The sequence below is a fragment of the Poromitra crassiceps genome (assembly GCF_964638095.1).
Source record: "Poromitra crassiceps genome assembly, chromosome: 1".
NCBI classification, from domain to species: domain Eukaryota; kingdom Metazoa; phylum Chordata; class Actinopteri; order Beryciformes; family Melamphaidae; genus Poromitra; species Poromitra crassiceps.
Genome location: NC_139623.1, coordinates 66,070,246 through 66,084,860, shown reverse-complemented (window position 1 = coordinate 66,084,860; position 14,615 = coordinate 66,070,246). Strand labels below are relative to the sequence as shown.

Genomic DNA, 14,615 nt, shown 5'->3' with positions numbered 1-14,615 from the left:
ACTACAGTACATCACTGGTGGGGGACAACATGTTACTATTTGCTTGTTCATGTGAGGTACCTCTCTGCGCAGGATGCAGTACACCATGACAATGACAAAGACTATTTGCTTGTTCATGTGAGGTACCTCTCTGCGCAGGATGCAGTGCACCATGACAATGACAAAGACTATGTGCTTGTTCATGTGAGGTACCTCTCTGCGCAGGATGCAGTGCACCATGACAATGACAAAGACTATGTGCTTGTTCATGTGAGGTACCTCTCTGCGCAGGATGCAGTGCACCATGACAATGACAAAGCCTTCCAGTGAATCGAAGACAGCAAACAGGATCTGGAAGAGGGCGGAGCGCCGGTCGGTGATGGCCAGGACGGCCGACATCCATGTGAGGGCCAGCAGGGGCAAAACCACGCAGGAGCTCCACAGTGACGCCCTGCAGGATGGGAGGGGAATGGCAGTTAAGGATGACGATGATGAGGGCAAGATGTTAGCTAGAAATAATTGGATAAATGGATCAAAATTAATTGAAAGATGTTTGATGTAGAATTAGCTAAAGTGATTAGTTTGTACACAATAATAAAACAATGCTAAGAGATCAAATTATTTCATTTATTTTCTCCTATCTAAAAGGCACAGAACAATAATGATGAAAATACACCCTAAAATTATTCTAAAACTCTGAACAATTTCCTTTGCCCTCACTAATTGCCCTCATTGCTAGCATATCTAGCAGCCTACAACTCTAACCATGCAGAAATACATATCACATCAAGTACTTATGCTACTATCACAAACAAAAAACATACATCCATTATCTGTAGATATATATGTTCATAATTCACATATATGACATGCATGTATGTTCAAGATGGTTCAGTCAAACCATAGAGGATCTAGTGCCACTGGGAAGAGGAGGAGCGAGGATGAGCAGTGGGGAAAACAAGGTGGAATGAGCCCGAAACAGAATGCGATAGACAAGTAGAAAAGGCAGAGAGGAGAGAGGACAGGGACAGAATGGAGAATCGTCATTACTCTCAATTTGCATGTGCTGCTTTTCTTTTGCTCCTGACTCATTCCGTCTCAGTCTCACCGTTGATTTGTTGCATATTCTACATGAACAAGGATGTTTTGCCTGGCAATTTGGTTCAGAATGTCTTAACTCATTCCCCGCCAGGGTTTCTGACCATTTTCAGTGATTTTCTGGGACCCACAGAATATTTTCTTCTATGAATATGTAAACACCGAATATCCCAAAAGACAGAATAAAGCCTCTACCTTCATGGGGGAAAAAAGTTTGTTTCTGCCTTCCGTTCTTTAGTTATCGACCCTTGAATGTAAGTTGTTTTCACCGACAAACGCCCGTCTCTCACCAGGAAGCTGAGAAAAATGCCCTTTTGTGCAGCAGAGCGAGGGACAGATTCACCCCGCACTAGAGCGGACAGGGCGGGTCACACTCTCATCGTGGGGTGGGTGCTTCCTGCTCGGTGTGTAGAGGTCTGGGGGCATACTTGACGCGTGAAATTTACACTATGTGAGGGTTCATAAAGAGGATTACTAATCTAACTGACAGGAGAAGTGATTGGTGTGCGTTTACCATGGCTTCTGGTGAAAGAAATCCTTCAGCGTTGAGTGACTGTCGCGAGCCTGTGTGACAACGCGTTAAGCCCGGCGGAAACAGCTCCCTAACCCTAACCCCACCAGGCCGGTTGTGTTTTATGAGCTTCCTCCATGAAGGGAGATTGTTGCGGAGAATGCTTGCTGGTTTTGTGGGGCAATAACTCTGGCTTGCGGGTGACTATACGAGTACCGTATAGTCTCATCATGAAGTATCATATGAAGACACAACATGAAGTATGAAGCACTTCATAAGGTGGCCAAGAGCGCCATCTATCGCATTGGCAGTGAAGAGACGGGATGACATGAAAACACATCAATGGCGGTGAATGAGTTACCTACTGAACAGCTGCTAACATTCATAAAGGTTGCCAGCTTTATTGGAGATCCTTAAGGTTAGACAGATGAGTTTGGCGATATCGGTTTTTTATGAAAAAACATCTGATGTCATCCACCTCTGTTACAATGGATATAATGCAGTTAGATTGATTACATATTTACTGTAGAATTAAGCGATGCTACATTGGTTGTCTATAGGAAGCCATTTGACTGAATTGAGACATTTTGGTCCAAATCTACACACACAGATATGTTTTATTATCCGAGTTGAATTAAATTGTGGGTCCGTCCTGTGACGCACAAAATGACGCAGAACTTAGTCGACTCATGCATTTCATTGCTATGTTCCGCCATTTTAACAATTGCACTGAGCAACCTAAGGGAGGCGCCACAACGTTTAACTGTCTGTATGCCATGCTGCAATAGCCTGGATCCCCTTTCCCTGCTGCATACAATCAAAGTCCACGTTGATTTTGTCTCTCCGACCCAAATCTAATAATACGTTTGTTGTTAGATATGATTTTGTCCAGAATTCCATGACTATCTGTATAGTAAGTAGAGCTAACATTGAAACTAGTGTGATCAAACTGTTAACTTATTGTAAATGAAATAGCCCAATGGCAAAAGTTAACAAATTCCTCAATTTGCTGGGGACCCCCTGGAACCCCATCAAGGACCGCTAGTGGTCCCCGAACCAAATGTTGAGAACCACTGTTTTACTCTACACTTTGCTGTTTACTTGTCTTCGCTGGGGAGTTTTAGTGACGCTTCTGCGCCCTGAGAAGAATATCAGTCTGGGGGAAAACACTGAAAACTAAATATTATTTTAGGGATTTTTCTGACACGGAAATGGTTGAATTGGAAAGATATGGAATATTGGCACAAAAACGTAGCTTCAATTGAAAGAAAAAAATCTGTTTCAGCCTCCGGAACCCCATATCAGATTCATCTTTATGTAGGAATGAGTCCTAAAACCTTGAACATTGCCTGGTTTCCTTGTCTGGAAGTCAGTGGGTTTTTTGCATGCGGGTTTCGGTAAGACCGGGTTTTGGTTAACAAAAGTTTATGAAACTGAGACCTTTGTGTTCAACAAGACGGTCTTCGCAAATGAACAACATTTTTTGATGCATTTTCTGGCGGCCGTGATTTTTTTGCGATCCCATTTACGCTTCAGACATCATCAAAGTGGTAGGGATCATTTGTGAAGATGATCTTGCTGAACACAGAGGTCTCATTTTCATAAACGTGTTAACCACACACCTTATTCCAGGCATCTAAGCAAAATCCCCATACAAAAACCCCATTGACTTCCAGACGAGGGAACCCAGCGCCATGCTAACTTCCAGGTTGGCCTACAATTATGTTATCCCTGCGGGACTCTATAGCCTTAACACACTTCTATTAGATAGTCTGCCATCTGTGCACTCATGGAACACGAACACACACACACACACACACACACACTCAAAAATGTATACAAGTAAGTGTGTTGCCATCCTCTCTGCATGTAGCCATGGCCTCAATCAGCACTATGTGATGCTGATGGTCTCAATTCACTCAATCACCATATTTTCTAAATCTAGATTTTTTTTTTTAAATACCGGTATATATTCTAATATAAACAGGCAACACATACATAGCCCCTTTTCCATTGGCACTTTTGGCCATGCTGGGCCAAACCATGGCACTCTGATTTGCGTTGCCACTACAAGTTTAAATGTGCCGCGAGATGGACCTTCTCTGGAGTCGGGCCAAAGCGCCAGAAACCGCATCCAAGCGGGCTGCGGTGACGTCTCGCCCCGTTTCTCCCCCTCAAAAGAGTTGATGCGAGCCTCAACTCATGTCTGTGCTGAGCCTGAGACCAGAGAGAACAATGTTTTTAAAATCCTGTTTTAGCTCTCAGTACCTTTGTAACTTCTAGCTGAATCTCTGTGGTTTGAAGTTTAGTTTGTCTTCTGTGTTTCTGTTTGTACTTTCAGGTAGGCCTATCTGCTTTATTTGACTATTTCCAGATCGTTTTCAGCCATATCGGTGCCATGTTACACCAACATGTACACCAACAGCTGCACCTCCAGCCATCAGTCCGTCAAGCTTCTGAAATTAGCAGATGACACCACCCTCATAGGGACCATCTCTGATGGAGTTGAGTCTGTGTAAGGACAGGAGGTCGACCATGTGATGACTTTGTGCAGTCAAAACAACCTGGAGCTCAATGCTCAAAAGACAGTGGAGATGGTTGTGGACTACAGGAAGAACACAGCCTCACGTTCCTTTTGCTTCCTGCGTTTCACATCAGCCGGGACCTGAAATGGTTGCTGAACATCAGAGCTCTCACCAAGAAGACACAACAGATGATGTACTTTCTTCGGGGGCTGAGGAAGTTCAAGGTGCCAAAGGCAGCGTTGGCACTTTTCTACACCTCCACCGTCGAGTCCATCCTCACCTTCTCCATCACTGTCTGGTAGCTGCTGCTGCCCTCAAGGACATCTCCAGACTGGAGCGCACCATCCGCCGCAATGAAAAGCTGGTCAGATGCAGCCTGCCGTCCCTTCAAGACATACGCCAGGATGCTGAAGCGCTCTGAGAAGATCATGGCCGTCCCCTCCCACCCAGGTCCTAAACTCTTTAGGGCTCTCCCCCATGGCAGAAGGTACCAGAACCTCTTGTCACAGGGACACTTTCTACCCAACTGCCATTCGCCTCTTCAACGAGACCCGTAAGCGGCCACAAAAAGGACTTTATTCGTTTTATTGCAAAGAACTTTTAGGATTTTTATTTTTTTAATGTTTATGTTTTACACAGCCCACTGCTTTTTGACAAGCGCGTCATCAGTTAAAAACACACCTTCAAGTAGTCCTGTTGTAATGGAAATGCAAATCCCAGTCACGCTGGGCTGCCACGCCGCGCCAAGCTAGCACATGTATGGAAAAGGGGTACCTATGTATACACACATACAATACACACACACCGACTGGCACACACACACTTTGCTTTCATCAACAGCATATAAGCTCCAGCAGCCTCTCATATTGTGACATCCTCCTAGCAGCACCGAGGAGAGGAGGACATGAAAGAGGGGTAACGGAGAGAGAACAAATCAAATGAGGGAGAGAGAAGGGGAGGTGCAGAGGAGAGAACAGAGGTAAGAAGAGTTAAGGAAAAATAATTAGCGGGACTAACATGGCGTTACTGGTAGCTGTGGTGGAAACGTCAGCCGAAGAGATAACTCCGCACTTGGCACATTTGAGCGTCATATTGTACAGTGGCACTGTCATCTGACTGCAAAGTCAAATTAACACGCTGTAACATACACAAACAGATACAGATGCACCTGGACATACAGCTCACATAGAGGCACGCTCGCTTGCTCGCACACACACACACGCACACACACACACGCACACACACGCACAGTCGCACACACAGTGAGTCACAGGATTCTCACACTATCTCTCTCTCAGGGCTATGGGCGAGCACATTGTGTGTGTGTGTGTGTGTGTGTGTGTGGGGAGTGGGGGTTGGGGCAGAGATAGAACCACACTGGGTGGGGGGAGGGGGGTGTTATATTTGACCTTCTGTCTGCTTTTCTTCACAAATGAGCGGTTTCTTTAGTGGGCAGTGGGAGCTTGGGCCTGCGGGGAAAGCTTGCAATCGATGTTTCGCACCGTCGCCCATTTATCTGCTTGAAACGCAATAAAGCCACAATCATCTAAATGTCTAATTTAAGGCATTTCATATGTCTATTGAGGATTTATGTCGTTGCTGCTCTGGCGATCTTGTTTGTTATGGAATAAAATAATAAATCCCAATGAAATCCTGTTAGATCCTGTTCAATCCTCTCTATAGTATCTACAGTATGCACCGCTAGCCAGGCAGCTTGCACTAACACTTTATTTGGATAGTCTGCCTCCAGAGATTCTACAGAGTGATTGCTTATTAGTTGACATTCAAGAATTCAACTGTCTGTATACATATTATGTTTGGTTCCCATTCCTCACACCTCATTCTCATCACCTGGAGTTACTAACTTATTCTTAGAATATGTATTTTGATGCTATCATCTGTTCAACATTTACAGAAAAAAGCGAATACATTTGAATTGTTGAATGTCAATAAGCTGTTGAAATGTTACAAATACTCTGTAGACTCTGCGGGTGGGCTATCCAGATAAAGTGTTACCCAGATGGCTTAACATGAACATTGCCAGGCTGTAACACTAAGGCTCACACACACACGCACACACACACACACACTCACTCACGCACACACACACTCACACACACACACACACACACACACACACACACGCACGCACGTACGCACGCGCACACACACACACACACACACACACACACACACACACACAGACACGCACACACACACACACTTCCTAAACGTACAACTTACATGCATACACATACAGTAACAGTACACATGCACTCTATGAGCTCAGACATGACAGTCACTGTTCACTATAATCTGTAAAAGGAGAAATCCCCCTCCATCTTCTTCGACTGTTACACATCAGTCAGTGATGTTCAGTGCACTGTTACACATCAGTCAGTGATGTTCAGTGCACTGTTACACATCAGTCAGTGATGTTCAGTGCACTGTTACACATCAGTCAGTGATGTTCAGTGCACTGTTACACATCAGTCAGTGATGTTCAGTGCACTGTTACACATCAGTCAGTGATGTTCAGTGCACTGTTACACATCAGTCAGTGATGTTCAGTGCACTGTTACACATCAGTCAGTGATGTTCAGTGCACCGTTACACATCAGTCACTGATGTTCAGTGCACCGTTACACATCAGTCACTGATGTTCAGTGCACCGTTACACATCAGTCACTGATGTTCAGTGCACTGTTACACATCAGTCAGTGATGTTCAGTGCACTGTTACACATCAGTCAGTGATGTTCAGTGCACTGTTACACATCAGTCACTGATGTTCAGTGCATTGTTACACATCAGTCAGTGATGTTCAGTGCACTGTTACACATCAGTCAGTGATGTTCAGTGCACTGTTACACATCAGTCAGTGATGTTCAGTGCACTGTTACACATCAGTCAGTGATGTTCAGTGCACTGTTACACATCAGTCAGTGATGTTCAGTGCACTGTTACACATCAGTCACTGATGTTCAGTGCACTGTTACACATCAGTCAGTGATGTTCAGTGCACTGTTACACATCAGTCAGTGATGTTCAGTGCACTGTTACACATCAGTCACTGATGTTCAGTGCATTGTTACACATCAGTCGGTGATGTTCAGTGCACTGTTACACATCAGTCGGTGATGTTCAGTGCATTGTTACACATCAGTCAGTGATGTTCAGTGCACTGTTACACATCAGTCACTGATGTTCAGTGCACTGTTACACATCAGTCACTGATGTTCAGTGCACTGTTACACATCAGTCGAGTCAGTGATGTTCAGTGCACTGTTACACATCAGTCAGTGATGTTCAGTGCACTGTTACACATCAGTCACTGATGTTCAGTGCACTGTTACAGTATCTATGCCATTTCCCCTATGCTAACTGGCTAGGTGAAGCATTAGTATTGCTCTTTTATCCCTCCAAACAGCCTGCTAACTGGCTTCCTCGGCACTGTGGGGATATGTGATAGGCAACATTCACTTCATTCACAATGCAATACAAACTGATAGTGTAAAGACACCTCTGACGTTACTGGGCCCTTTCACAATAATGCATTATGTGAACATCAGGTGAAATTGGCGAGCTTGTAGGCTATGACGCATTTAGATCGGAACTCGGAAATACCGACTCGGAAGTATCGTCTCCCGACTTTCAGTGGAATGCAGCATTAAAACACATTGGGGCTGTCTTGCATTCTGGTTTGTTGAGGCTGCTGTCGGATAAATTGGTCTCTACCTCTTCTGCGATGGATGTCTCCCAGCTCTAGAAACTGTGACACCAAAACCTGATGTGATCTGCCTTTAAGCAGGTAAGAATTACTGTGTCCATGTCCTTACATGGCATGAATTACAACTGTGTTTTCCAGCACATACATAGAGCAAGCAACAAAATATGCTGATTTGGGGATGGATACATGTGTACCTTTGTGTTGTTCCGTGCTGACTATGTTCTTTTACGTGTTACTTTGTGTATTTTATTGACTCTTGCTGAGCCATCTTGGCCAGGTCATCATTGTAAATGAGAACTGGTTCTCAACAGATTTTTACTTGGTTAAATAAAGGTCAAATAAAAAAAACAAAAAAAACAAAGTTGCCTTACTGTATGTTTCTTACAACAGTGGTTACCAAAGTGGGGGTCAGGACCTCTTGGGGGGTCACAGGACACCACTGCGTGTGAAATACAATTTAAAAGCTACTAAAAAAACTATTGGGGCCTACCTGGCCCCAAAATGGTGGAATTAACTTCCCCCGGACATCAGGACTGCCGCATCACTCCCCATTTTCCGCAAAAAACTTAAAACTCATCTCTTCAGACTTTATATTGACTCTTCCTGAATTCCCTCCCTTCTCTCTGCCTGCTTTCCATGTGTTTTTAATTGAATTTTCTGTTTCTTAAATGTTTGCTCCTTTAATTTTTCTCTCCTTTAATCTCCCCTTTTATATTGGCTTCTCATATTTTTACTACTGTCTTTCTATTTTATCTATTCATGTTATTGTGTGCTGTATATGATCATGATGTAAGTCGCTTTGGATAAAGGCGTCTGCTAAATACCAATAAAGTAAAGTAAAGTAAAGAAGAGCACATTTTAACCATAATTGTTTGTTTTGTTTACAACATTCTCATGTTTGTATGCTTCAACCACTTCCGGGGATAGTGGGGGTCGCGAGCATCTGACACGGTTATTTTGGGGGTCGGGGGCTGAAAGTTTGGGAAACCTTGCCTTACAACACTCAATACTCCCCAAACTCACAAAAGCATCCGAGACTTGCATCTATAATTCTTGTATCTCTCGACTGTCGCTTCCAGTCAAGGTTTGAATACAACGCTGGAGACGTTGACAAGTAATAAGAAACTACTCTGTTACCATATGGCCTCCTGCTAAACAACAATTAAAGTGGAAGAGCTGAAGGAATCGATTTTGTAGCCTCTGGACGCCTGGATTAAAAATCACGTAATAGAAGAAATTCAATTTCAAGTAAAAGGGCAATACAACCACTAAATGTGTGCTGTAGGCAGTGATATTAAAAAGCAATCAGCATTTTTTGAAATACAACACCATTTCCCTTGTCTTCGGGATGGAGAGTCAGAGGAGGGTGGGGAGTGGAGGGGTGGGGAGGGGTGAGATGCAGTAAGCCGAGCCGCCGAAAAAGATCTGACGAACGTCAAATTGACCAGGTTCAATCCACTCATTCGAGTATCACTCCAATTTGAATACCAACCTGTTTTAACACATTCACTGCCAGACGTTTTTTTTTTTACTGTAGTTAGCTTCTGCCAGAGGGTTTTTTTGAGGATTCTGGCTCATCTTTCAAGACCCGAGGATTCTTTTCTGCTAAGATTTTGTGAACACACAATATCTCAAAAGAACTAATAGAATGTGTGCTTTCTCTGTCTAAAATAGTTAGTTTGTAGAGTTAGTAGTTATGTAAGCATTAGCAGTTGAATACAGCATGGTTTCAGCGTCAGAAAAATTATTCAGAGATAAACGGCTTTTTGTGAAATTCGATAGAACAGTCACTTTAACCATTCATTTTTGGCATCAGTAAGAGTCAGACATCTAAACAATAGTTTTGAACAGTAATTTCCTCCATAACAGCAGGAAACCCCCCTCTGCTTCCAACTCCTCCCTCCGTGTGTGTTCTCCTCCTGCCTCCCTGGCTCTCCAGCGGGCGTGTCACAACGAAGTTGCTGCTGCCTGGCTGCTGCCTGTTTGCGCGGCCGCTGTTTGAGGAAGTCTGGGTGGACTCGCTCGTTTCGTGGAGTTTTGGTTGAGAGCTTTGATGCGATTCTGGTCATATTTATGCTGCGTGTTTCAAAGTGTGCATCCAATCTATTCTTGGAACCCCCCACCATTGCCACCGCTGTGCATCAGCGCAAAAGTGAAAGCGTTTTCGCAATCAATTTTACAGTATGAGAACGGCTTCCTCGCGCTTTTCCCTCCAGTTTTGGGTCGCCTCTTTCTACTGTGGAGAGACATGTCGGCACTCAGTGGGTCGGTAAAATAGATTATACACATTCAATACCTCCAATTCTGGTGTAGGAGACATAAAAGGGTTAGATCAACGTCCCACCGTCAAAAAAAAAAAAATCGATTCTGAAAACGTGTTAACACGTCGTTGGCAGTCAACAGCTGGATTCTGAAAACGTGTTAACACGTCCTTGGCAGTGAACGTGTTAAATGGAGTTGGAAGGAGTTTGATTACTCAAAGAAAAGCAAGAAAAAAACAGCTCAATATTTGATCAAGCTGCGACTAGAATCTGTCGACATGCAGGGCAAATTATTCAGAACAGTTCAGCGTTTGCTGAGGTGGCACGGGCAATTACACCGCTACCATCTAGTGAGGAAATACCGGTGCTGGTTGGAATAAGACCTCTCGTCCGTTTTAATCTTCCCAGCCAATTATGGTCTAATTTTGGGAGAAAAGGAGCCTCACCGGCGAGGCAGTCTCAGTGATGTGAGCCGTCTCGCCTGGTGCTGATGCTGTGCTGCAGCACACTTAATTAGATGCTGCACACATTAATTAGCTTCATTAAACATGTTATGCATTTGAACCTTGAGGAAACACATACAGGAGGGAAAGGGGGGGGGGGGTGAGTAGGGTCAGACACCAAGAGGAGAAAAAGAAAAAAACATTGCGACATTGTGACAGCTTTGCCTTTTCTCTCCACCACCGAAAACATCAAACAGCTACATCGCTGGAAGTTCTCGTAACAGTCGTACAATCGGTTTCAGGCCGGTATGGCTGGAAGACGGCAGTCACATCATGTTCAGATGCACACACCCTACTCTCCACCGACTGTAGCCTGAATGGCTTCAAGGTGGCAGCGCAATTAATTTGCGTTCACTTGCGTTTCGAGTCTGAACGTGACCCCGTTCAAACCTTTGGTAGAAGATCTTGACTACGTAAGAGGCGTAAGAAGAAGCTGGTCGAGGAATCCAATGCGATGGCTTCCTCCTCATGTTTATACGAAACAGATATGAAAAATAGACAGTCAACATTTTGATTTTGTCAAAACCCACTTCAAACATCTCACAAACTGAAAAACCCATGTCCAAGTCCACCATTTGCGCAATTCCACATCCAGGTGGCGACCAGTTCTGCATCGAACATGCCAAGACCAAATAAAAAAATAAGTGTAACGCAGGTGATTGTACAATGTATGAAGATTGATTAACTTGGACATGAAGCTTTATGTTGCCAAAGGCGTGGTCACAATGACAGTGGTGTAATGTAACTAAGTATAAATACTTAAGTACTGTACTTAAGTATTTTTTCTGAGTATCTGTACTTTACTTGAGTATTTCTATTTCTGTCAACTTTCACTTTTACTCCACTACATTTCACAAATAAAATGGATACTTTTACTCCACTACATTTCCCCCAAGCATCTTAGTTACAAAGTAAAATCAGAAGAAATTGCGTAGCCTGCAAGTGCAAGCAATCAGGTTTGGCAAATCAGTGCTTCTAGTTTTCAAGTTACGTTAACACGTTGAGTGCCAAGGACGAGATATCTCGGCTTACATAATCCAACCGTTGAGTGCCAAGGACGAGATATCTCGGCTTACATAAAAAAAAAAAATTTTTGACGGTGGGACATCGATCAACCCCTTTTACGTCTCCTATACCAATATTGGAGGAAGAGAATGTGTATAATCTATTTTACCGACCAGCTGGTGGCGACAGTGCTCTCCAGACAGAGAGAAAGCCGACCAAAAACAGCCGCTTTCGATTTCACACACACACACACACACACACACACACACACACACACACACACGCGCGCGCGCACACACACACACTCGAGTATCTTTGAGCATAAATAAGACCAGAATCGCAAAAGCTTCTTCAAAGCTCTCAGCCGACACCTCAAGAAACGAACGAGCCCGTTTTACAGTAATCCAGACTGCCCGAGAGCGGGCCGCGGAGCCAGCAGGAGCCAGCAGCAGCAGCACAGACGGAGGGAGGAGTTTGGAGACACACACACACACACACACACACACACACACACACACACACACACACACACACACACACACACACACACACACACAATACAGTATACAGACTTGCCCAAGGGCACCCATAATCACAGGCACGTGAGGTGGTTCTAAAAATCCATTTATCTCAAAACTCTCTGAAAATCTCTGAAACCATGCTGTACTCAACGGCTAATATCTACATAACTACTAACTCTACAAACTAACTCTTTTAGACAGAGAAAGCACACATTCTATTAGTTCTTTTTAGATGATTGGTGTTCACGAAGTCTTAACAGAAAAGAATCCTCGGCTCTTGTAAAATGAGCCAGAATCCTCAAAAAAAAACTGGCAGAACCTACCTACAGCATTGAAAAAAGGGCTGGCAGTCAATGTGTTAATCACGATCCACACGCCATTCCATTTGGTGGCTGTAATGCAACATAACGTTGTTTGCCAGCGGCTATAAAAGTCAAGAAGAAGAAATAGACTTCCACTCAAGCCCAGGCATGTATTTTGCTTGAATTTACATTTAGTACATTAAAATGTAAATTCAAGTACATTTAATATCAGAAAATTACTTTTGATACTTAAGTACAGAAAATATCAAGTACTTTAACACTTTTACTCAAGTAATATTCTAATGAGTGACTTTGACTTTTACCAAAGTCTTTTTCTGGGAAGATATCTTTACTTTTACTTAAGTATGGTTTTCGAGTACTTTATACACCACTGCACAATGAGCATGTGTGGAGTGGTTTCTTTGAAGTCCAGAGCATTCCCTCCTTTAGCTGGCTTAGTTTGGACAGGCCAGAGCAATGGCATTCAACCTCAGGTGAGTCTATTTCCTCTTCCAAGAGAAGTGCGGTGCGGTTTGTTAGGAGTGAGTACGTCATCCAAACCAAACGACCCAAAATGAACACTGAATGATGATGAGACGGACAGAACAACATGCCTATCACTGAGAGGCACTTCATAGCCCGCAGTCCTCATGCTTGGAAAACCGAGCAGAACAAAATGAAGTCTGGACTGATATTCGGCTATTTCTTCAAACACCAGAAAAGGGAAAGAGCACAGAGTCCAATCACCAGATGGACACACCCCATCCAAATCTCTACCCTAAATTCTGTACAATAAACAAGCTACTTTTGAGTCCATGTGACGTTTGTCACAAGCCCTGGTTCACTTGTAATTGGGCAGTGCCATCTTAAGCAAACTAATTTCAACTATGGTACAAATCAAAGAAAACGGATCAAAGTTGATTTAATGACACAATCAAACTTTTGAATGCCTATTTCACATCAGTCTGATATACTCAAGGAAGAAGCCATCACACCAGATCCTGTCTTCAACCAGCTGCTTCTTGCTTCAGATTTCTGAATTGGTCACGCTCGAACTGAAGATAAAAAGAATTATAAAAATAAAATGCAAATACATCGAAGCGACATTTCAAGGCTGTTCAGGCTTCCTTCACTAGCTTCACTCTTACTTTCAGACCACTGTTTACCCCAACAGTCAGAGGATACAAACACTTGTATCGTACAGATGCAAACGTGCACACTACCATACTAACGACCTTGCACACATGAATTCTCACACACTCTCACACACGTTTAAAAAAAATACTGCGCTACAACTACTGTATGTTATTATGGGAAGTCAATTAGATCTTCTCTAAAAGCATACCAGAAATGGTCAGAACCTGAGGCAATAATGTTAAGAGATGTTTATATCCAGCTAACAGGAGTTAACATAAATTGCATGGTAAATAGCATGGTAAATAGCGAGGACGTAATAGTAAGCCAATCAGAGGTGCTTGCTAGAGGAGTATTCAGCAGGTTTGGTGATGGGCAGGGCTGGTAGCCATACATTAAGACGAGAGTGGGATGGGCAGTTTATTTTTTATTTTTACCCAATCACTGATGGCATGGGAGAGGGCTTCTGAGACTGATGTGTTCCTGATTGAAGAGCCCTGAGTGAGAGAGAGGGGATTCTGTGCAAACTCAAACATGACGTTTCAGACAGCAAAAAACAGGTACAGTTGAACAGAGAGATCATTGAGGAAAAGCAAACATATTGTTCAGAGAGAGAAAGGAAAATAATAAGAACATTTGGATGCACCAACAATGCCAATGGAGACAGAAGAGCCTGGGTAAAGGGGAGCAGGGCATTGGCATGTGTTGTCACAAATAGCTCATGCTTTGTGCCCATATTAAATATCTTTCAATTCCCCCATTTTCCTCTGAGAAAAACAAATTCAGTATTCAGTTTGCCCTGAATTTGACTCTAGTCAGGTTGGAAAAGCCTTTGATACTGATTGACTCTAGTCAGGTTGGAAAAGCCTTTGATACTGATTGACTCTAGTCAGGTTGGAAAAGCCTTTGATACTGATTGACTCTAGTCAGGTTGGAAAAGCCTTTGATACTGATTGACTCTAGTCAGGTTAGAAAAGCCTTTGATACTGATTGACTCTAGTCAGGTTAGAAAAGCCTTTGATACTGATTGACTCTAGTCAGGTTAGA

The 14,615-nt window shown here is 43.4% G+C and overlaps 1 protein-coding gene across 1 annotated transcript in view; it reads right to left on the bottom strand.

Moving 5' to 3' along the window:
• LOC310790940 (adhesion G protein-coupled receptor B1-like) overlaps positions 1–14,615 on the bottom strand; it is a gene marked incomplete at its 5' end in the record, with an annotated part of 240,863 nt that overhangs the window by 22,535 nt on the left and 203,713 nt on the right. Inside the window, 3 exons of the mRNA XM_083652649.1 lie at positions 259–430; positions 5,131–5,229; positions 14,006–14,065. Coding sequence (XP_083508775.1) covers positions 259–430; positions 5,131–5,229; positions 14,006–14,065 — 331 coding nt within the window. The remainder of the gene's footprint in view (positions 1–258; positions 431–5,130; positions 5,230–14,005; positions 14,066–14,615) is intronic.